The 20,580-nt window shown below is 50.0% G+C and overlaps 6 protein-coding genes across 6 annotated transcripts; 2 read left to right on the top strand and 4 right to left on the bottom strand.

Annotated features, from left to right (window-relative positions):
• Positions 1-363: 363 nt before the first annotated feature.
• On the top strand, positions 364-1,825 carry VTN77DRAFT_9549 (uncharacterized protein; the record flags this gene model as incomplete). The annotated part of the gene is made up of 4 exons (XM_069426168.1): positions 364-437; positions 513-693; positions 749-1,328; positions 1,398-1,825. The coding sequence occupies 4 exons, from the start codon at positions 364-366 to the stop codon at positions 1,823-1,825; spliced, it is 1,263 nt and encodes a 420-aa protein (XP_069280671.1).
• A 649-nt stretch (positions 1,826-2,474) lies between these two features.
• On the bottom strand, positions 2,475-3,566 carry VTN77DRAFT_9550 (uncharacterized protein; the record flags this gene model as incomplete). Its single annotated transcript, XM_069426170.1, has 1 exon — positions 2,475-3,566. The coding sequence occupies one exon, from the start codon at positions 3,564-3,566 to the stop codon at positions 2,475-2,477; it is 1,092 nt and encodes a 363-aa protein (XP_069280672.1).
• A 799-nt stretch (positions 3,567-4,365) lies between these two features.
• VTN77DRAFT_9551 (uncharacterized protein) lies at positions 4,366-5,315 on the bottom strand (the record flags this gene model as incomplete). The annotated part of the gene is made up of 3 exons (XM_069426171.1): positions 4,366-4,411; positions 4,471-4,901; positions 4,974-5,315. 3 exons carry the CDS (start codon positions 5,313-5,315, stop codon positions 4,366-4,368), a joined length of 819 nt encoding a protein of 272 aa, XP_069280673.1.
• Positions 5,316-7,718: 2,403 nt separating this feature from the next.
• On the bottom strand, positions 7,719-8,909 carry VTN77DRAFT_9552 (uncharacterized protein; the record flags this gene model as incomplete). Its single annotated transcript, XM_069426172.1, has 2 exons — positions 7,719-8,644; positions 8,888-8,909. 2 exons carry the CDS (start codon positions 8,907-8,909, stop codon positions 7,719-7,721), a joined length of 948 nt encoding a protein of 315 aa, XP_069280674.1.
• Positions 8,910-9,277: 368 nt separating this feature from the next.
• VTN77DRAFT_9553 (uncharacterized protein) lies at positions 9,278-10,743 on the top strand (the record flags this gene model as incomplete). The annotated part of the gene is made up of 4 exons (XM_069426173.1): positions 9,278-9,368; positions 9,443-9,549; positions 9,611-10,529; positions 10,586-10,743. 4 exons carry the CDS (start codon positions 9,278-9,280, stop codon positions 10,741-10,743), a joined length of 1,275 nt encoding a protein of 424 aa, XP_069280675.1.
• A 2,166-nt stretch (positions 10,744-12,909) lies between these two features.
• Positions 12,910-16,470, bottom strand: VTN77DRAFT_9554 (uncharacterized protein; the record flags this gene model as incomplete). Its single annotated transcript, XM_069426174.1, has 6 exons — positions 12,910-13,397; positions 13,454-13,549; positions 13,604-15,664; positions 15,722-16,258; positions 16,312-16,342; positions 16,393-16,470. The coding sequence occupies 6 exons, from the start codon at positions 16,468-16,470 to the stop codon at positions 12,910-12,912; spliced, it is 3,291 nt and encodes a 1,096-aa protein (XP_069280676.1).
• Between the last annotated feature and the right edge of the window lie 4,110 nt (positions 16,471-20,580).

The following is a 20,580-nucleotide window of genomic DNA, read 5'->3' on the forward strand; positions in this document are numbered from 1 at the left end:
ACCTCGGCATCATCCTCAATCCGGCCTGTCTCGGCTGGATCTGGATCCTGACCAACCTTCCACTTCCTCCTCTTTTCTCTTTCAATTGGCAGCATAATTTATTTAATTGCTAGTGAGCTCTCTCTCTCTTTCTTGTCCACTTGAAAAATTTAATTGCTTTTGTTACTCCTAGGTGAGTGCTCCCTTTGTCAACTGCCGTTGTCTTTGTCTTCCCCGCATTTTCTAAAGCTTCCGCTTTGACCGCCTTGATGAATATCAACCTGTCCATGTTGTTTGCGCATTTGCTGACAAACACTGTCTGGAACAGCGTAATTCATACATATTGAGAATTCTCATCTCGACTGCTTTTCTGGCCTGCACACCATGGCCGTCGAACGGTTATCGTCCATCTTCAACCAGCTGAAGCCCGTGGGTAATGGCTCGGGAGTTGCTGCTATGTAGGGTCTATTATTCCAGTCGCTTCTCCATTCAATGGAGGGAGATGTGCCAACAGAGTTACTGACATCTTTCAGCACGCAGAAAAACCCCGACGATGTGGTCATCACGCTCGCGCTGCGCACACCAATGGCCAAGGCCGTCAAGGGCGGATTCAAGGACACCAGTCTCGACTACATGGTCTATGCGCTGTTGAAAGAGGTTGTTGCTCGGTCGAAGTTGGATCCTGCGCTCATTGAGGATGTCTGTCTTGGAAATGTTAGTCTGGCTTCATATTCCATCTTCCTACGCCGTTGCTAACGCATTGCATCAGGTCGGCGACGGCAAGGCAGCATACATTGTTCGCGCTGCAGCCCTCGCTGCCGGAATCCCTCACACGGCGGGCGCCTCCTCCGTGAACCGTTTCTGCTCCTCCGGTCTCAAAGCCGTCCAAGACATCGCGAACCAGATCCGCCTCGGGGCGATCGACATCGGGATCGCCATCGGCGCAGAATCAATGACCAGCACCGGCAACGACCGCGGGCCCAAGCCGTTCCACGAAGAGATCCTCAAGAACCAGGAAGCTGCTGACTGTCTGCAGCCAATGGGGCAGACGTCGGAGAACGTCGGCAACGACTTCGGCATCACGCGCGAGATGCAGGATAAGTACGCGGTTGAGTCGTTCCGTCGGGCAGAGGTCGCGCAGAAGGCGGGCTGGTTTGACGATGAGATTGTCCCCATTACGACTAAGGTCAAGGATCCCAAGACGGGGGAGGAGAAGACTGTGACTCTCACCAAAGACGAAGGGCCCCGATATGGGACCACGTTCGAGGCGCTGAGCAAGATCCGTCCGGCGTTTCCGCAGTTTGGGAACAAGACGACGGGTGGGAATGCTAGCCAGGTGACTGATGGAGGTGCGTAAACCTACACAGACAGACTCTCCCTAACACGTCCTCGCAGTTGCTGATCTGAAAATAATATAGCTGCTGCAATCCTCCTCATGCGCCGCTCCAAAGCCATCGAACTCAACCAGCCCATCCTGGCGAAATTCTGCGGCGCGACCGTCGCCGGCGTCCCGCCCCGAATCATGGGCATCGGGCCCACCGCCGCCATCCCCAAGTTACTCCAACAATTCAACCTGAGCAAAGACGACATCGACATCTACGAGATAAACGAAGCCTTCGCCTCCATGGCCGTGTACTGTCTGAACACGCTGGGCCTGGAGCACGAGAAGGTGAACCCGCGCGGCGGCGCGATTGCGTTGGGCCATCCGCTAGGCGCGACGGGGGCGCGGCAGATCTGTACGATTCTGAGCGAGGCGAGACGCACGAAGAAGAGGGTGCTGGTCACGAGTATGTGTATTGGGACGGGCCAGGGGATGGCGGGGTTGTTTGTTAATGAGCAGGTTTAATTATCGCCCAGCACTTGTTCAGATTGAGGTCTCTATCTAGGTACACATACATACATACATACCTACCTACCTACCTAATAGTTCTGTACTGTACTGTACATAATACATTGGGGAGAGTTGTTTTTATAGTGCATCCTCTCTCGTGGCCGTGTTCATTTTATTTTTATTTTTGTTTCGTTCATGTTAGGATGGTGATGACTACAATTATTTATCTAACCTTGATTGTTGCCTATTTCGTTGATTACTTTGGGATGTTGGTTGTTGAATGGTGATGATGATGAGTCGACTGTTTTCATTTTCAGGGGCTGTCATTTCATGCTGTACATGACTCTAGAAAATATATATATATTGCAGTGTGTCAAATCATCATCATCATCATCATCATCATCATCATCATCATCATCAAAAAAGTTGATCTATCGAAAAAACAAAAGGTCATCAGTCGTTATTCGTGGCGTCTCTGGCTATGTATGTACTGTACATAGAGCTATATAGCTAGTAGATACCTGGTACAAAGCTCATTATCATCCCATGAATTAGGTACACATTAATATATACATATACGTTCGTATATATACGTCTGTATGTATGTACATGTATGTACAGTATATACTCCGTATATATCGCATGTATATAGTGATGGTCACTGTCACGACTTCTCACCCCTCCCTCTCTGCTGCTCCCGTTTGATCCTCTCCTCTGCTGCGCGCGCCAGGAGCTCTCTTCGACTGAGACCGGCATCTCCACCAGTGGTGGCTGTGGCTGTGGCCCCCGGGGTGCTACCTCCCAACACGAATTCTCCCCCCGTCCACCCGCCATGGTCGACAAAGTCAGCATCATCCTGTCTTCGCCCTTCTTCCTCCCACTCCGCCGGGTGGTAGAACTCCTCCTCTGACAGCCTGTGTCCGCCACGCGTCCAGTCCGCCCGCTCCACCTCCTGCTCGATCTGCTTCGTCAGCTCCCAGAACGCGCGGTCGTGATTGCTGTGCACACAGTGCGCCAGCTCGTGGCATAGCGTCTTGCGGATCGTGCGGTAGTCGCGGTACCCGTCGTATGCGTCTGTCCGCAGTCGCAGCTCGATTACCTCCCCTTTATTGCGGTTCAGTCCTAGCGTGCGCGACTCGTGTGTTGTGTGCTCCGCCGGGTTCATCTCCGTTAGTAGCGGGACGGAGAAGCGGTGCTTGGCCATCGCGAATCGGATGCCGGGGTCGTCGCGTAGCCGCTCTAGGAAGCGCAGGCTGCGCTCTGGGTTGGGCAGGTAGGGCAGCGGGAGGAGACGGTGGAAGGTGTATGTCGAAGACGAGGGCGATGACAGCGTGTGGATGCCTTGCGGCGGTCGACGGGTGATGGATGGCTGCGAGGCGCGTGCCCGTGCCCGTTCCTCGAGCCGTTGTCGACTACTGGAGATGCTGTCATTGAGACTGTCGATCTCCTGCGTTTTGCTCCCTAGCAGGGTGATTTTGAACTTGGGTGACGACAGTGGCAGCAGCTCGGCGAGTGGTGGTATGGCGGGGAAAGGAGGTTTCTGGAGTCCTGGCTTGGGCGCGATGAGCAGCTTCTGATGCTCCGATGGGATTTGCAGAGTCGATGAGATGGCAGAGGAGAGGTCCTGGAGGGTGGCATGGGCGGGGAGCGTGAAGGAGTGAGGAGAGCCGTGATGGTGGACGGTTAGGGTGATCGTATCCTTGCTGCTGCTGTTGTTCTCCGCAGGCGCAGCAGCTGCGGAGCTGTGATCGGACATGACAGAAGACAAACGGGGCTTTACTTGTCGAGCCACTAGAAATAAAGAAAACCAGAATAAAAATGCCCCGGCGGATCAAGATCTCTCGTATGTTCGAGTAATGTGGATGTGAAGATGGTATTGCAGACTATGTATACTTGTCTGTTATCTAATCAGTGGAATGCGACATCACGTAATCAGACCGCCTTCTAGAAGCTGCTGGTTCCATCATGTGACCAGCCGCAGGGCACGTGATGGCTAAAACCCTTATTGATGCCTGGCGATGTAGGTATGCTAGGTTCGCAGTACGCACAGTATTTCAAGATTAAGATATGACTTGTCATTCTGAGATGGACTTTTTACTAATAGTAAAGGGTATAAATTGCGGTGCATTGAAGTATATTATACAATATATATATACAGATGTCTGTACATGATACGACGTCTCTCATGAGTATGTATAGTCCATACTCGGTATGTGCTATCGACCCTTGAGCTCAATCAGACGATATGAAAAAAAATACAGGGTACCTGATGAACCAAAACATATATAGTACACCATATATGACAACCCGGCGATATAGCCACATATGTTTATATATAGCTAAACAGAGACACGAAAAAGTCACTGAAATGTGCGAAAACGAACGACAAATCAATGCATAGATGTTTGTGTCGGATGAACCAGACCGATGTTGGGAATGCAATCACCAAAATAAATGAGAGGATGAGATGGTAAAGAATGACTAAAGGAACGGCAAGCGTTGTCGAGCGAATGCTGAACATGTCCTCTGCTTCATGTTCTTTCTCAGAAGCGTCTTCAAAAGTCTGAAACCCACTCTTCTAGCTCAGGAAACCAGGTGTGACTGAAGAATATAAGTCAGTCGACATGTCCATCGTGTATTGATCGGGTTTTGATCCTTACTTCTGGAACTTCGTTCTCGTCAACGCTCCCGAAGAATACTCCTCCACCAGGATCTTCTGATATTTGTAGGGGATCTTCACGGGAACACCCTCGTAGACGCTCTCCCGCAATGGATACAGATCGTGGGTGTGGTACCGGTGGAAGTTCTTGCACTGCCAGACCCCTGGCTCCTCTTCCTGGTCGAGCTGGCTCAGCGCCGTGATGTCGATGTACAAACCGTTCTGCACGTCGATCCACCGCGCATCGATGATGTTATATCCCGGTCCTTGATCGCGCCAAAAGGACCACGGGTTGACGTCCAGCAGGTATTTGCGTTTGACGTTGTCGTCGTCGGAGACGTACGTCACGACCGTCTGGTTGAAATGGGTCGCCATCCGAGCCAGGGTGGTGTCGAGCACCTGGGTATCGATATCCCAGTCCCATGGAAGCATCTGAGATCAAAGAGAAGTTAGTCATATTCTGCAAACAGATCTTAAGATAGATAGATGACGGCTGTAGCCTACCTTCCCGTTCCACCACCATCCCAACAACGAGCCATGCGCAATCCAGGTCTCCAGATCATTCTCCCGGAAGAAAGTGAGATAGGCCCGGATCATGTGCCGAAGAGTGTCGACGCGTTCTGCATCCGACACCACGCCATGGTAGAATCGCGAATCGTAATGGCCCAGGATATCATCATAGCCCGGTTCATGAAAGTATTTCACCTCCTCAGACCGGTTCAGCTTGATGTGCTCGACACCCGGGAGGACCACTGGCGGTTTTGGAGGACGAGGAACAGGCACAGCGGCAGTGGAGACCAACGTGGAAACAAGGGCCAGTAATGCCAATAGGCCCAGGAGTTTCATTTCAGTGGTTCGACGACGATGTCTGTCACCGCGTTGATCGCATTCTCGTGAATTAACCTTCTCTCGCTCTCCATACACGACATGCGTCGGATTGCTTGGCTCCTGATATTAATGCCCTCCCCTGTCCATCGGGAAACACGGCTAGAATTGAAATCGAGACCAATCGACGATGGGCCAGTCCTGGAAGATCAATGCGAATGTCTGTTGAGCCAAGATATGCCAAGATGCTAGTAGACAGGTAGAATGCGCGGCCAATCGACCATCTGACTCCTATCGGATTAGATCCTGAACGTGCCCCAGAACAGTCCGACGGATGCCCAAACAGCGGTCTCAACTTGTCGACTTGTTATACTCAGTATCACCTCATCAAAGAGTCCATTCAGGAGATGGGCATCACCAGCACCGTTCTCCAGCAGCAGCGAGTCGGTGCAGTTCCTGATAGTTGATGGGCGTGGACGACATATTTTATTCTGGCCAGTGGCCACCACTCTGGCACCATATCCGGAGATAAGATGGAGCCCGGCATCAGTTTGTCTTCGTGCGGTGTGGATTGGACTCTTAACAATGATGGGGCAGCCGCGCGTGCTCTCCTTCCCGATGCAGCATAGTGGATCGGGACTGGCATCTTGATTGAGAATTTGATTGCTGGCTGTGGCGCAACTTTTCCCCCTTCTGCGCCTCGCCTCGTCGCTAGCTTCTTAGCGATGACGAGTTCCTTGGGACTAAGCCCTGGAGGCGCTGTGATCTTGACCCTGTTCCGTTCAGCGACGCGTCATGCTTGGCTGTGCTGTTCCATGGTCCATGAATCAGCTGGCCAGTCCCAGCTCTCCGGTGGTTCCGACAGAGATTTTCTGACCCATTGACCCCACAGGTTTGACGAGTTACGATGAAATGCCGAGTTCTGGTCGAGTCAAAGACACAAAAGACATTCACGTATGTAAGCTGCAAAGGATAAACAATAATTTGTACGGAGTACTCCGTACTGTAAGAGTAGTGTAGTCTGGACAATGATGACGTCCTCAGCCACAGGAACGACCCCAGGATTCTCCCCCACAATCGCCGATCTTTCAACCCTGCCGATAAGTCAGGAATTAAGTTTGTTGCTACTGTACCATATCTCAGCGTGTGGATGAGGCCTTACTAAGATTCTGTAATGACCATCTCAATGAAATTCGCGAGCCTTGTTCCTTTCAGGATTGATTCGCCATATCTGACTAAGGTGAGATAATCAAATTGTATGTACGACGATGACGCGTCATGGTGATTGCAGGGGTTGGTCAGTCTGATCAAATTGGCAGCGTCTGATAATAATTAGTGATGTCCGGGACTTCGGGGAGATAACAGGACAGGTCTCGTGATCTCCCCACTCAAAGATGGATTCCTGCCCAGATGAATTAAACACTGTGCATATGTCGGTATATTTACCAGCAATATCACATTAGGTACCCGGGTTGATCTAGGTAGATCTAGACTTATGGCTGATTGAATTTCGACCATCGGATTGAAAGTGTAAGACCTCTCTGTACTCCGTACGGAGTATATACTTCCCCAGTTACAGAGCCAAGAACTTCCTCCTAGACCAGAATTTTATAGTGATTGACAGAAATGACCAATCTGAGCTCATGCCACATGCAGAGACTCAATACAGAACAACGAGTATTACTTAAGCCTGTGCTTCCAGTCCAGCAACCAGTGGACCTAGGCAGGTAGATCCGATCGATCGATTTCAAGCCTGCAGCGATCTTCCCTCGTCGACAGTTGATTGGATTCACGACCAACCAAGTTCAAATGTTGTCATTGTGCAGCCCATGCGCTAGTGTACTCGAATCTAACCCGGCCCAGCCAGTCTCACCATTAAGTTAGTAATGAGTTTGCTGGGACTTATTCAAGAGTACTGACTGTATGTACCTGGCAATATCGCGGGGGAGGTATATGACAATTGTACTGATGACTTGCTTGTCTGGTCTGATGACGTAGTTGATTGACTCTACAGTCGGAAAGATGAGTAATGAATTGATTCATGAGTACCTACAGCAATATACGTCCCGAACATATCAGAATCCCAGGTCTATGCGCCATTCTTGAGAGAAAAAAAAACGACCATAAATATAGAGCCAATTACGCCGTCCCTGAGTTCCTTCAATCTTACCCTGTCCTGCAAGTTGCTGTCTTTCCTGTAAGTACTGTGCCAAATAACCTTTCCTTCAGTGACTCGCAAGTCAATAATCTTGCAGCGCTCGTGTAAAAGTCATGATGGGGCCTGCAGCATTCCAGACAGCGGCTGCACTCAGGCTGCTCCCGCACGAGCCAGCGAACTCCACATTCCAGTCGCGACAATGACGTCAGCATGTCGGATTCTCATCTACGCAAAACGCTTTCAGCGACATGTGAGGTTATGTCTGGCTAGTGATGGTGACCATCGTCGCTGCTGATTACACTGCCCACTTCAGACCAGCTGAGTGGAGTAGCAACGCCTTCGGTCGGATGTCCCCATTCGCTCAACGTGCCATCCGAGGAAGCATCCTCCATCTCCCGAGGGATGTGACTGAGACTTCCAGGCACAGATGATATGGTAGATATCTCGTCGTCGTGAGGGTGCTCAAATGGATTCGATTGAGCCTGAGCATCAGGCTGACTCGGATGGGCATAATAGTATTCGGAGGCATCCGCTTCAGAACGGTTTGAAGTAATCGAAAAGTACTCGGATTGAGCGAGCTCGGTAGGCGACCGAACGGACTGTACTTGGGCACCTGCGCCCGCATCGGGGAATTCGGAGGTTGGAGTCAGATCCACCAAAGACTCGGAGGGATGATGGGATGAAGTCTCCGACGACAGTGTGAGACGAAGTCGATCGCGATCCATGGCCTCGAGCAGGCCCCTCTGTGCTTGCAACCGTCCTTCCGTGAGGGCATCCGATCCTGGTTGCCCAGTGTGCCTCAGAACTGCCTTGGAATCTCCCGTCTCCAGCGCGGTAGATTGGGCGGTGGGCTCGAGATCGGATCGCAAGCGGCCGTCTTTATCCACAAGGGAATCAAAGCTGACCATCGCACTGGAACTGGAGGACTGCCTCCGCCGACGAGACTCCAGCAGTGCACGCCGTTGCATGATCTCCTCGCGAGCTTTCCGCCTGCGTTCTTCTGCTGCTTCACCCACCTCCTCGGTCATGGAAATATCCTGGGGCGAGACATCACGGGGGTGGATTTCATCTCCCAAGTTGTAGAGGGCGAATGCCAGCTTCCGGCGGGAGTTGTTGACCCATCTTCGAAACTGGGGACTTTCGTAGAGGGCGATGCCGGCTGCAACGAGAACGGAGACAGTAATGATGATGCCTAGTAGCAGTATATGTAAGCAGATGACATCGTAAAATGAAGACCAATGTCCAGACAAAGAGAAGGATGAAAGAAGGAAAAAGGTTGACCGGATTTTCGAGCAAGAGAAGGTCATCACAATGATTCCAACAGTGATAGCATAGAGGATAGGCTGGGACAGCTGTGAAGCATCATGCTTGGCATCGCCTGACCGCCTAGATAGGTAGATAACGAGATAGCTTCAAGAGGTTCTGCATCACCAACCTTTTGCTATTGGAGCCGGCATTTTCCGCAGAATAACAGACGATCTGAAGCTGAACTCACTCTGCTGAACAGTGATGCTGTGCAGGTAGAAGGAGCTGTCTGCAGGCTCTTCTGGATGAGACGAAGCACAGCGTTGCTCCGCCTTGTCCTGCGTCACGGGGATTGGCAGAGTCGATGAGATAATGGCCGACACAGCCGAGCCCCCGCCAATGGGGACCCTCCACGTGATTGACAACAGCCCTTATCCGCCAGCCCTAGAACGCGTCCGCTTTGGGCCATCATCCTTTCTCCACCACGACGCGGTGGTCAACAAGTTACAACAGTCCATGTGTTGTAGCTGCAACCTCCATCTGCCTTAAATGTCTGGCTGAAAGATTCCATTGATACACAATGTCGCGTCCGGCGCCCCCTGCACAGCGGAATCTCACCCTGACGGAGGAGTTGGAGAAGCTGGAGCAGTCCATCACCCTAACGCTGCAAGGTAAACAATAGCACCGTCCTCCATTCGCTCTAGGATAAACCAAGAAGAAGACTTCTTACTAATCGTGTGTGCAGAAATCGATAGCAACTTCTCCCGGGCCCATCGGATCGTCACGACCAGCATTCTGCCTCTCGTCGAGCAGTATGCGGAGCACTCGAAAGATGTCTGGGAGGGGGCCAAGGTGGGACACAACATATCCTCAAGTGACCATATCAGGCTAGCTGATAATTATCCGTCAACAGTTCTGGAAACAATTTTTCGAGGCCAGCGCCAATGTCTCACTCTCAGGATATGAAGAGCCGAACGAGGACACTGTACAGGACCAGACGGTGACCGAAGAATCTACCAATACCACGCATACCACGCTCGACGATGCCGCATCTTATGAGACACCGTCGTCAGAGCACCTGGATATCGATCATCGTGGTGAAGATCTGGATCTCTCCTCGCTCACGATCTCCCCGTCCCACAGCACCCCGCGGCCTCCAGCGCGTCAGAATGGACAAGACGAACCAACGACGTCGTCCATCCCATATCCCTCGCCGTACGAGACTGAAGGCACTGGAAATGAAGGGTCTTCGGTCCTGCCGGGCGATACACCAGTGACTCCTGGAAGGTCTGCTGGCAGACACCAGCAGGATCCGTCCGAAACGCCACTATCATCTCCGTTTATCCCTGCAGAGTCTCACCCGAAGGCTTCAACAGCGAAGGGCAACAACAACAACAACAACAACCAGAAATCGTCAGACCCCGTTCTTCACCGCATGCTCGACAAGACCTATCGCGTCCAAGCCACGCCACTGGGCAAAGGGTTCGGCCGTACCAAGTTCACCGTGACTCCCAAGGACAAGCCTATCTCGCGGTATGCATTCGATGACTCTCCCATCTCCAGTCCTGAGATGGAAGCTCCAAAGTTGAACGAAGAGGTCTTCTCTTCTCCGCTCAAGAGCCAGACTCCGGGTACGAGCCGAAGACGCCGCCCCAGCAAGACGCGCGTCACGCCGAAGCCTGGCATCAGTGTGCTCACCCCGGCAAAGACACGAAAGGGTGGTGCGTGGGACAGTGACGACGACTTTGACGACCTGGACGATGACCTTGGCACCAGCCCTCCCAAGACGATGCAATTTCATATCCCTCACAGCCGACTGATGAAGACGCCTGGTAAGTAGTTTATTGTTCATGTTGCCGCGACATCGCTGACCGAATTTTCCCAACAGCGAAAGAAGCATCCAAGCGCATCGTGTCGGATCTCCTTGCAACGGCCGGCGGAGGGGATCTTACAGACGAGTACGGTTACGGTCTCGAAGGACGTGAGGAGGAACACAGTCCGACTATAATCCAACGGTCTAGAGATTTGGCGGATGAAACTTTTTAAAAAGCTTTTCCCCCCTGGATAGTAAAACTGTAAATAAATTTTGCCTTTTGCCTTTTGCATTCAAGGCATCAGAAACATGTTATATGATATTTATGACTTATCTCACGAGATTCATCTACCCGCTAGCCGCTAGCAACAAGAGTAGTAATAAACGAGGAAAAGATTGCCTACTGTAGCTCAATACAATAAAGCTAAATAAATACCTGGGTACCTATTAAGTAGGGCAAAGGAGGGATTTGAATGAAGCAGCTTAGCTAGCTAGGTGTTCTCTGCCTATATATAGACCTATATATATAGATAGGATGACAACCTTTTTCTCCCGTAAGATAAATAAAATATCTACTGTATGGACTCGACACCCGCATACACCACACAGATTATTCATCAAACTAACACCGCCTATATAGCTATCTATCTCTTTGCCAATTTTTCTACCCTCTTAAGCAAATTAGACAAGGATATGGAAAGTAAAGAAAGCAAAGGGGGGAAGAGTCAGTCAGTCAGGCAGGCACGAGAAGAGAAACAGAACAGAACGACAGACAGACAAACAGCTTCATCCAGTCAAGATTTACAATTACATTTACGTGTAGAGCGGCTGGCTGGTTGGCTGGTTCCCTCCGTTTCCTTCTTTCCTCTTCCTTCATCTCCTTCCTGTCCTATCTTGTCCTATAAATTAAATTCCTATAAAAAAAATGAACAGAGTTGAGTTTTCTTTTTCTTTTTCTTTCTCTTTTATTGACAAAAGAAATAGAATTATATTAGAAAGCCAGGTGAAAAACAAAGGAAAGGCAAGGCAATGAAAAGGGAATGAATAAAATCCATGAAAGGAAAGAAAGGAAGAAAAGTGCTAAATATAGTCTATCTATCTATCTATCTGTCTGTCTATCTATATACACAACCGTTCTTCCTTTATTTTCTAATCTAATTTAATAGAAAAAAAAAGCTTGCTTGCTTGCTGGTTGTCTGTCTGTCCGTCCCTCCGTCCAATCCCGATGGATGATGGACATCCATCCATCCTGAGGGTTTGGTTAGGTTGGCGGATACTAAAAAGTAAAACAAAGGGAGCATGCCTTTTGTTTCATCTATTTAAAGCAGCTTACTCCCTACTTAGCTTACCTTAACTTAGAGTAGATTAGATTTCAGTGGACGGGGGTGAGTACCAGAAAAGAAAGAAAAGAAAGAAAAGAAAAGAAAGAAAGGTTCGTAGACGCAGAAGCAGGGATTAACTAACTGGCTGTCGACGATTTATCCATTTACTACTATTCCGTAGTTAGCGACATAGATAACTACTCGAAACACCTAGAGGATGTGAAACAATTCCATCCAGTCCTTACGTACTGTACCGTACATACGAGCGGGAAATTTCTGTTCTTTTCTTTTCTTAAAAAACTCAAACACTCCATCTCTGTCAGTAATAATAATCTGTGACAAATGAAAAAAAAAAGAATATGTACAAGTACAGTACACACATACATACACATACATGCATTTTTAATACTCGACACAAACACAACGCAACATGACAATTACTACAGTACATACACATAGTAATTGATTAAAAAGAAAACAAAAAAGAAAGCAAAGGAGCAAGCTCAAGGAATCAATCAATCAATCAATTGACATCGAACATCGAACATCGAATATAGGAAAACACAAGGAAAAAAAGAGGAAAGAATGGGGTATAATCATAACACACGAGAAGAATGGGAAAGAAAGAGACGCCGTTGACAGAAACGATGGTGCGGTCGGTCATCAACTTGAACATTTGAACCTGTGGCTACACTGCCCAGGAACAGAAAGACTGCTGGATGATTGAAGAGACAGACGAAAAGCTGAAAATTGTTATGAATGAAGTTCACAGGACGTAGCAAAAGTAGCAAAATGATTTGAAACAGCGACAAGGACACCGACATCGCGTTCAGGATGTGCTGGGTCAAAACCGCGTAAGGCGATTCATACAGAAGTAAACACCCGCTCAAAAACGATTCGAATCCATAACGAAGTGGTAGTGGTCATTGAATACCCTCCGAACGCCGAGCCAAGAAAGAGCCGGAAAGTCTGACAACTGACCTATGCAGTTCGTCAAGCAAAATAGAGACGAAGCCCGAGATCGAGATCGAACGACGAGACCTCCCTGAAATGAAGCACACATGGCAGCAGCTGAAGTTACATGAAAACTTCCTGACAGTTCTCGACGATGAACTTCAGAACTTCATTCTTCTTCTGCACGTCGGTCATCTCGCGCGCGATACTTTCCGGCCTCATGATCGTCGGAGCGAAGACAACCGCAATGTTCTGGCTGGTCATGAGGTTTTCCTTCTCGTGTTCAACGACACGCTTGAGATGGAACACCAAGAATTCAAGCACGTCACGGTGCACACGCGGCAGACCCTCCAAGCAACGACGCACTGCTTCGATGCGAGCAGAATGCGGGGTGATTTCGTTCGTCTCGAGGAGTTTCTCGTAGACGTCGTAGGTGATCAGCGGGGTTGGCAGTTTGCGGAAATACTGCTTCAGAGCCGAAGTCACCGCATGGATATCGAGATCGGGGTCGGAGATATCGAAGTCATTAGACGACCGTTCGAACCCGTCTCGGATCGCCTGGGTGACCGTGCTCGCACCAGATTTCCGGTAGATGCCTTCCACGTCCATGCCTGGGAAACCGGTATGTTAGATGGAGAAAGCCGCTGGTTCCTGGCGCGCAACTTACCTCGTAGTTCAACTTCCTGGATGCAACGCGTGACGATGGCAGGAATGATGCACTTCTCCTGTTCCAAACGTTGTTCGAGCTCGACGCCAAAAAGACCTGAAAGACACGAATTAGTCAACTAAGACAGCAGCTATTGCAGGGCAGACATACCATCTGCCGCAGGAGCTGCTGGAGCTGCTGGGGCCGCGGCGGCTTCAGAGCTACCATTCTGCTGCGTCTTCCAAGCCGCCTGTTTCTTCTGATTTCCAAAAAACCCGAAGCCTTGACGGCTGGGGTCCTGAGTCTGAGATCGGGGCATCGCTGAGGCGTTATCCTGAGACGTCGTGGGAGCGGATTCCTTGGATTCACTGGTTGAGAAAGCGCCCTTGAGACCTTTGGTGACGCCCTTGGCGACGTTCTGACCACCTTTCTTCCAGTTGAACTTCCGAGGCTGTCCCTTGCGGATGCTGACGACCTGCGGACCGGGCACGATGGTGGCCGGTTCGGCTTCGTCCTGCTGGATGGTCATGGTGGAGATGGACGTGGCGAGATCGTTGGCTTTGATGGCTTCGACCGACTTCTCTTTGTTGTGCGAGTAGACGCCAAGTCCGTTCGCGGCTCGAGCAGCAGCCTCTGCGCCGGAGTTTGCCTTGTAGAGCTCCTGGATCTGGTGCACGAGCTGGTTGTTCAGTTCGGCGAGCTGCGCGTTCTTGGACGACAACTGCTCGAACTCCTGGAAGCTCTTGTCTTTCATGCGCGACAGGTTGGCCAGCTCCTCGACCAGCTCTTGCCGCTTCTGCATTAGCTCCTCGATCTGGGGCGCAAACGAGTCCTTCAGCTGCTGAAGCGACTCGGCAAAGGCGCGCAGCACGTTGCTGGTCAGCTTGTTCAGATCCATCGGCTCGCCGCCCTGTTTCTCCGCCTCCAGGTGCTCGGTCAGCACCGACAGCTCTCGCAGCACAATCTCCTTCTTGGCGTCCAGCACAACCATCGTCGAACGCTTCTCACGGAGCTCGCTGTTGGCCTGTTTCACTTCAGCCACCGCATTGAGCATCGTCTCCAGCTCCGCGATCTTCTGGTCTCGCTCGATTACGCGCTGCCGCTCTCTACGCAACTCACTCCGGAGCCAGCTGATATCCTCATGCTGTTCCGGCGAGCTCGTACTGGGGCTGCTGATGTCCTGGCCATAGGAGCTTCCGTTGACTGGAGACTTCGGCCATTTGCCGTCCTTGGAGAGACGAGAACCCTTGTCACTGAAACTTCGGCCATGACGCACCGAGTTCGAGACGCGTTTCAGAAATGACTCGCTGCTCTCTTTACTTATAGGGCTCTCGATCCCCAAAATTCTAGCCATATCCTCGTCCATCGAAAACTCAGCGCCGCCGCTGAAACGAAGCAATGACGGAGGTGAACCCAGGTCGACCGGCCGTTGGGGTTCGGAATGCAGAGTGCTGACGGATTCATTGCGAGTGTGTTCGTGATTTTCCGTGGACGGCCGAGGCTGTGATGAATCTGACAAGACGTCCTTCGACGGCTCCTCACTCACATCACCCGTGGCCTTGGAGTCAGCGCTTTTGCCGGCAGACTTGTCCTTGTCCTTGCTGCCATCGCTGGGACTGGAAGTAGACTTTGCGGGCGATCCAACTTCCTTCCGCTGAAGCTGGTTATAGTGCTCCAGGGAGTCTCCTCGCTTGGGTAACTGCATCGTTGGAGCTGTCGACCCATTCTCTTGGAGTCTGTTCAGTTCGTTTGATGGCCGGGGAGATGACGTCGCACCCTTCTGAGAGGGAGTTGGGGTCTTCGATGGATCTGCACCAGACGCTCCTTCCTTGCCTGATTTCGAGTCTTCAGGTAGACTCTGCTTCCTGCCCTTCGGTGCATCCTGCAGTTTGAAGCTATCATGACTCTCCTGCTGCTTGCCGGGAGAGCCCTTTGAATCCTGTCGCCAACGAGTCGGGTCCATATTCTCAGGTTGACGACCCTTCTCTTGATATGCAATGTGAGGAGGAGTCGGCTTCTGCGACGACACGCCCGACCTTGTACTATCCACATAGTCTCGTTGTTGCGGAGGAGCACTGCCCTGAGCCACTCCACGAGAAGACGGACGCTCTTCTGCACTCGGGTCGAATGCGACTGGGATTAAAAATTCCTCACCCGCGTCGGCATCGGATTTAGTCGACATAATGGAGTGGCGGTTGCTACGATAGGTGCTGGAGGGAAGAATGAGATTGTCTAGACGTCGCGTCAGTCTTCAGTTATACCATCTGACCTACGCTATTTACTCCTTACCTTGGGGTTCCTGCTGCCGAGCCGGTGAGGCTTCCATGCGTCCCCTGCTCGGCGGGGCCCGATTGTCTGTTGAACGATTACGCGACGATGGATCAGGAGAGGCATCCGGATAGCCCTTCGACGGCGGTTTGTCGGCCTCGCGCGCGAGTTGGTCCTCATTCTCGACTTCCGGTGGAAGTGATGGTAAAGATTTGTCCAGCAGAACGTTGGGCTTCTTAGCGGCCGCCTTTTTCTTGCGACGCCGCTGCATGAGAGACTCGTGGCAATCCATGCAGAAAATACCCTGCGACGTCCGCGCATAGCGCAGGTTCTCAATCCGCCTCTTGCAGTTCCGACATTTGAAGCAGCTCGCGCAGAAGGCCTGGTCACCGGTCAGAATGGCCAGATCTTCGATTTTATTTCCACAGGAACTGCAGCTGTATGTGCAATTGTTGCAAATTAAGGATCCGTCGCCTAGGAGAAGGAGGTGCGCATCGGAGTCCAGGAGGGTGCCACAAGTGCTACACCGGAAACAATCAATGTGCCACCGATTTCCCGCTGCAATCGAAATTAGGAGTCGCCGAGGTACGAATACATGGGAATGGACTCACCTAGTTCGAAGGCTTTGCCCTCTTCGAGGATCTGCAGGCGTCAGCACCAACCGCTCGCGATCTTATTTTCAGATTACCTACCTCTCCACATCCTTTGCAGGGAAAAGGAATGTCGTCCACGTCCATCGGCGACTCGGGGTAGCCCGCGGGGGACTCCATTTTGGATTCAGAAACACTGTTCTGCTGTATCGTGCCAGGTATGCCTGAAGGTTCAGACCGAGCAGGATGATGCGTCTTCACCTGTCAGTCGCCGAGAACACACCCCGTGGATGTGACCGGTCCAAGTCACAGTGCTGCAGAAGGCTTGCAGCTGCTGAGCATCAAAACCCCTGTGTCTGGCCAACAGAATCCAAAGGATGCTGATGCCAGTATTGTCTAAGACCTATCTGTGCAGGCACACAGTTCCAAAGCAGTATCTTGCCAATGCTCAATATCAGGATGTGCCAAAACCGACAGACTGTTGGAGACAGCGCATGGAGGGGAGAGGGGGTGAGTCAAGAGGAAGATTCACAGACGCTTCTCGTCGTGGTGAGGAGTAGGAGGTAGTCGTGAAATCTGGGGGAATCACAGTCAGAACTCCGCAGCACATCAACAGAAAAGCTTAGCGGATAGCACCTCAGGGTCCATGAATTGCTCAGCACGTTCCGTGGGACGTGAGCTGCACACCACGGACGGACAAAGCATAGGCAGACATACCAAGATGAGGCCTCAACAGACATGAAGAAGAGGCGGACGCTCCACGTAGCTCTAGCAGCTCTGGCAGCTTCAGGTCTTCCGCCAGTTGCTGAGTGGTGTTTGGGATCAAAACCTGGTCCTGACGAGGAGCAGGCGGCGGAGGAGGCTGACAGGATTGCAAAGCCGTCCGGATGACGGCCGTCGTGATATGGAGTGGGGAGGAGTCGGAAAGGAGGAGGATGATGAATTGGCAGTCGGACAACGTGCGGTTCAAAGTCTGGACTCCGTCAACGGTGTGGGAGAGTTGCCGCAGCCGCTAAGCAGGATGCTACTGGCGTCAGGCCTGTCTAAGACACCAGGGCAGACGCACGGGGTGGACAAGCGCATCAGTGCGCTGTCTGTTTCGTGACCTTCGTTGCAGGGCAGACTGACAGAGGGCCGGCAACGTGCCCGTCCGGAGGAGACGGCCCACAAATTAATTATTCGTCCAGGGCCTTCTTTCTACCTGCGACGCCGTACTACTACGGAGGACCTACTCCGTAATTCCTACCAGCCTACGGTTGCAGGGGCGGGCGACAGCCGTGCCGACGCCAGGGGCAGGTTTCGCCTGGAATTAACTCAGCGAGGGGCAGGGGAGACGGCTGTGGAGGAGGCCAGGTTGCCAACGCAGGAGAGGAATGCAAAGAATGATTCGGGAATTGGCTAGGATGAACTAGGGCAAGTCTGGCTAATCGTTGGTTAATTAGGCATCGTCGACCCCGGCCGGTGTCAGACTATGGGGCCACATTGGACGAGCGGCAGATCTGGTGGATAGCGGCGGAGAAGCCAATGGCGGCATATAATCAATCGCCAGGATGATCGATCAGTGGCACGGTGGCATGGGCTGTCGATAAGCAATAAAAGGGGTAGCAACAGAGTAGTAGTACAATATGGACAGGGAATAGTTAGGAGGACAGAGTAGAGCATTCTGAAAAATCATTGATTTGATTATCCACTTAAAGAATCCTTCCTCATCAAAAATTGCGGGAGCTAATTATGGAAAAAGCGCTGCGAAACAGGGCATTCCATGGTTCAGCATTCGCCTCATGTGGCCTCAGTGCGGCCTCACGTGCTATTAATTCAGCAGAAACTACCAAACCTTCCTTTATTCCAGACAATGTCATTCTCTCTTGAACAGTAGTATATCCAAATACTCTGTAAAGTCCTGGCCAGACCAACTGCAGTGGAACCAGTGTGACGAAGCGGATGGCCCGTGGTGTGTGGCGCTTGGCGGCCCGTGATGAGTCGGAGATTCGTTATTCGTTGGTCGTGATTTCTTATTAATTGCCGATGAAAGATAGCAATAGTGGTGCATTATTTTCCCCTAATAGAGTACGGAGTATTTTATATTTATTTTTATTTATCTGTAGTTAGTTAGTTAGTTACTGACTTGCGGTGGATAGGATATTTTTACCATCTATCTAAACTACGGACTATTTACAGAGTATTCTATTTATTCCTGACCTAAGATTATTATTAGGTCATTATTCCGTGTCAACCATAATAATAATTAGTATTAATACCCCGTACATCGTAGTTGACGACTTGACTATCGAACTATCGAAGGGTCTGATAAGAGAAATCCCACTAGCAGTAGTAGTATGGAGTAGTAGCTAATAATATGGAGTATTACCCCTGATAATAATAAAATAAGACTAATTGATTTATTTTTAGCTGTGCAGTCTCTGAGTCTCTCGAGTCGGACAGGGTATGGAATATGGAGGGCCTAAGGCTAGATACGGACTCCGGTATTATTATCTACCAAGGTACTCTGTACGCCGTACTAAGGCTGTCATTACTCCTTATAGTATGAAGTAATATATACGTAAAAAAGGAAATTCTCCAGACCCAGCCTCTTTCCGCTTTATTGTTATTTTTATTTTTTTTTCTAATTTTTCGAATTTCTTTTTCTATAAATAAATGTGGTCCTTACCTAGGTAGATACCTACCTACAGGTACTTCGCGTCCCACAACCAAGAAGCGAAGAGGCGAATAGCCGTATCACGTGACCAAAGTTTCATGTCCTGTTCCTGGGCCTAAACCAAAATAGTTGAAAATAATTTAACAGTTAACTAGTAACATAAAATAACAATCAATCCTCCATTTCTGATTCGTTGCACGGATGCATGTTTCCTAAATTAGTTGCCTAGTGGACCTGCCTACCTGCCTACTGGTGCCTGTAACCTACCTAACCTTAGGTGGGTAGGTCCCTGGCCCCGGCTTACAGAGTACTCCGTAGGTAGGGGACTCCTTGTTAATTAGGTGTTATTAGCATGCTTCAGGATCCGCCGCTCATGCTGAGACTCGTGCTCGTATCCCAGGTTTTTTTTTTCTACGCACGAAAAAATTATCGAATTATCGAATTAACAAAATCATGCTGTAGAGTTCGAGTCAGTTGAGTCCTTGGCCTATGTCCATGTCCACGCATATACTACTGTACTGTACATACACACATATATGGTGAGATGCAAGCGTCAAAGACTAGGACTTCATATTCAATATGAATGAATCGATGAAATCTATCTGGGAAGGATTAATAGATCATATGTAGATGTTGGCGGGTTTAGGTATGTACAGTACATACCTAGTTCAGATTCAGCAAGAAGCTGGTGTCATGGCGCCTGCAGGCAACAGTAGATTAGAGATATAGAATTCCATTTCATCACCGATCATTGTTACAATTAATTATATATCTATTAGGGCCTACTACCAGAAAAGAACAAAAGAAAAGAAATTGCTATATATACTGTACTCTGTATGGAGTATACTGTCAGCCGTCCTGATCTACTGAGGTATAGAAGGAAGTGTTCAATAATGATTGATCCAATTCAATGGGATATCTCTTTCTTCTCTCTCTCTCTCTCTAGTCAACAAGCATGCACTATACTCCATCGTACCCAGTCCATACTTCGAATCTCTCGACTCGAAACTCGAAACTCAACCTGTGGACGATCGAACGAATGTGGCGCGCGACTCGCAGAGGGGGCCAGGGGGAGGCAGGGGGCCGAAACGATGTACAGAGTACTCCTTATGTAGATCTCTTCTCGACATGTAATCCTGGTTTTATTTGGTCCCTGAAGGATGAAGGCTGGCGCGTGTCTACGGAGTACAGTTTCCGAAAATTTGGGGATAAGGAGGGGAGGGGCCAAAAATACGAAAGTAATAGTCACTGATTATTGACTGATTAATTAATTAATTAAATAATTAATTAATCAGTAATGAATGAAATATTTATTTACTTATTCATTTACCCAGGTAGTGATTAGATTAGTATAGGTAGACCGTAGAAGGAGTTGAAAAAAAAGAGAGAGAGAGAGAAAAGAAAAAGCTACAGTATTAAAAAAAATCCTTGCATAGAAAAAGCACATAATTGAATCGGAGTCGGACAAAGTCGTTTTTGATTATTTTGACAAAGGGAGAGATATTGGAGCCTCTCTATAGCCTGGGTATATAGTATATACATACCTAGGTATATACTCGAGTATATACAGCCCAGCCAAGGACCAGGGCTTTTCCAATCTAACAACTACTGTATATAGTACGCTTAGGATGAGA

Source organism: Rasamsonia byssochlamydoides (genome assembly GCF_041956645.1).
Source record: "Rasamsonia byssochlamydoides strain NRRL 3658 unplaced genomic scaffold VTN77scaffold_9, whole genome shotgun sequence".
Lineage (NCBI taxonomy): Eukaryota > Fungi > Ascomycota > Eurotiomycetes > Eurotiales > Trichocomaceae > Rasamsonia > Rasamsonia byssochlamydoides.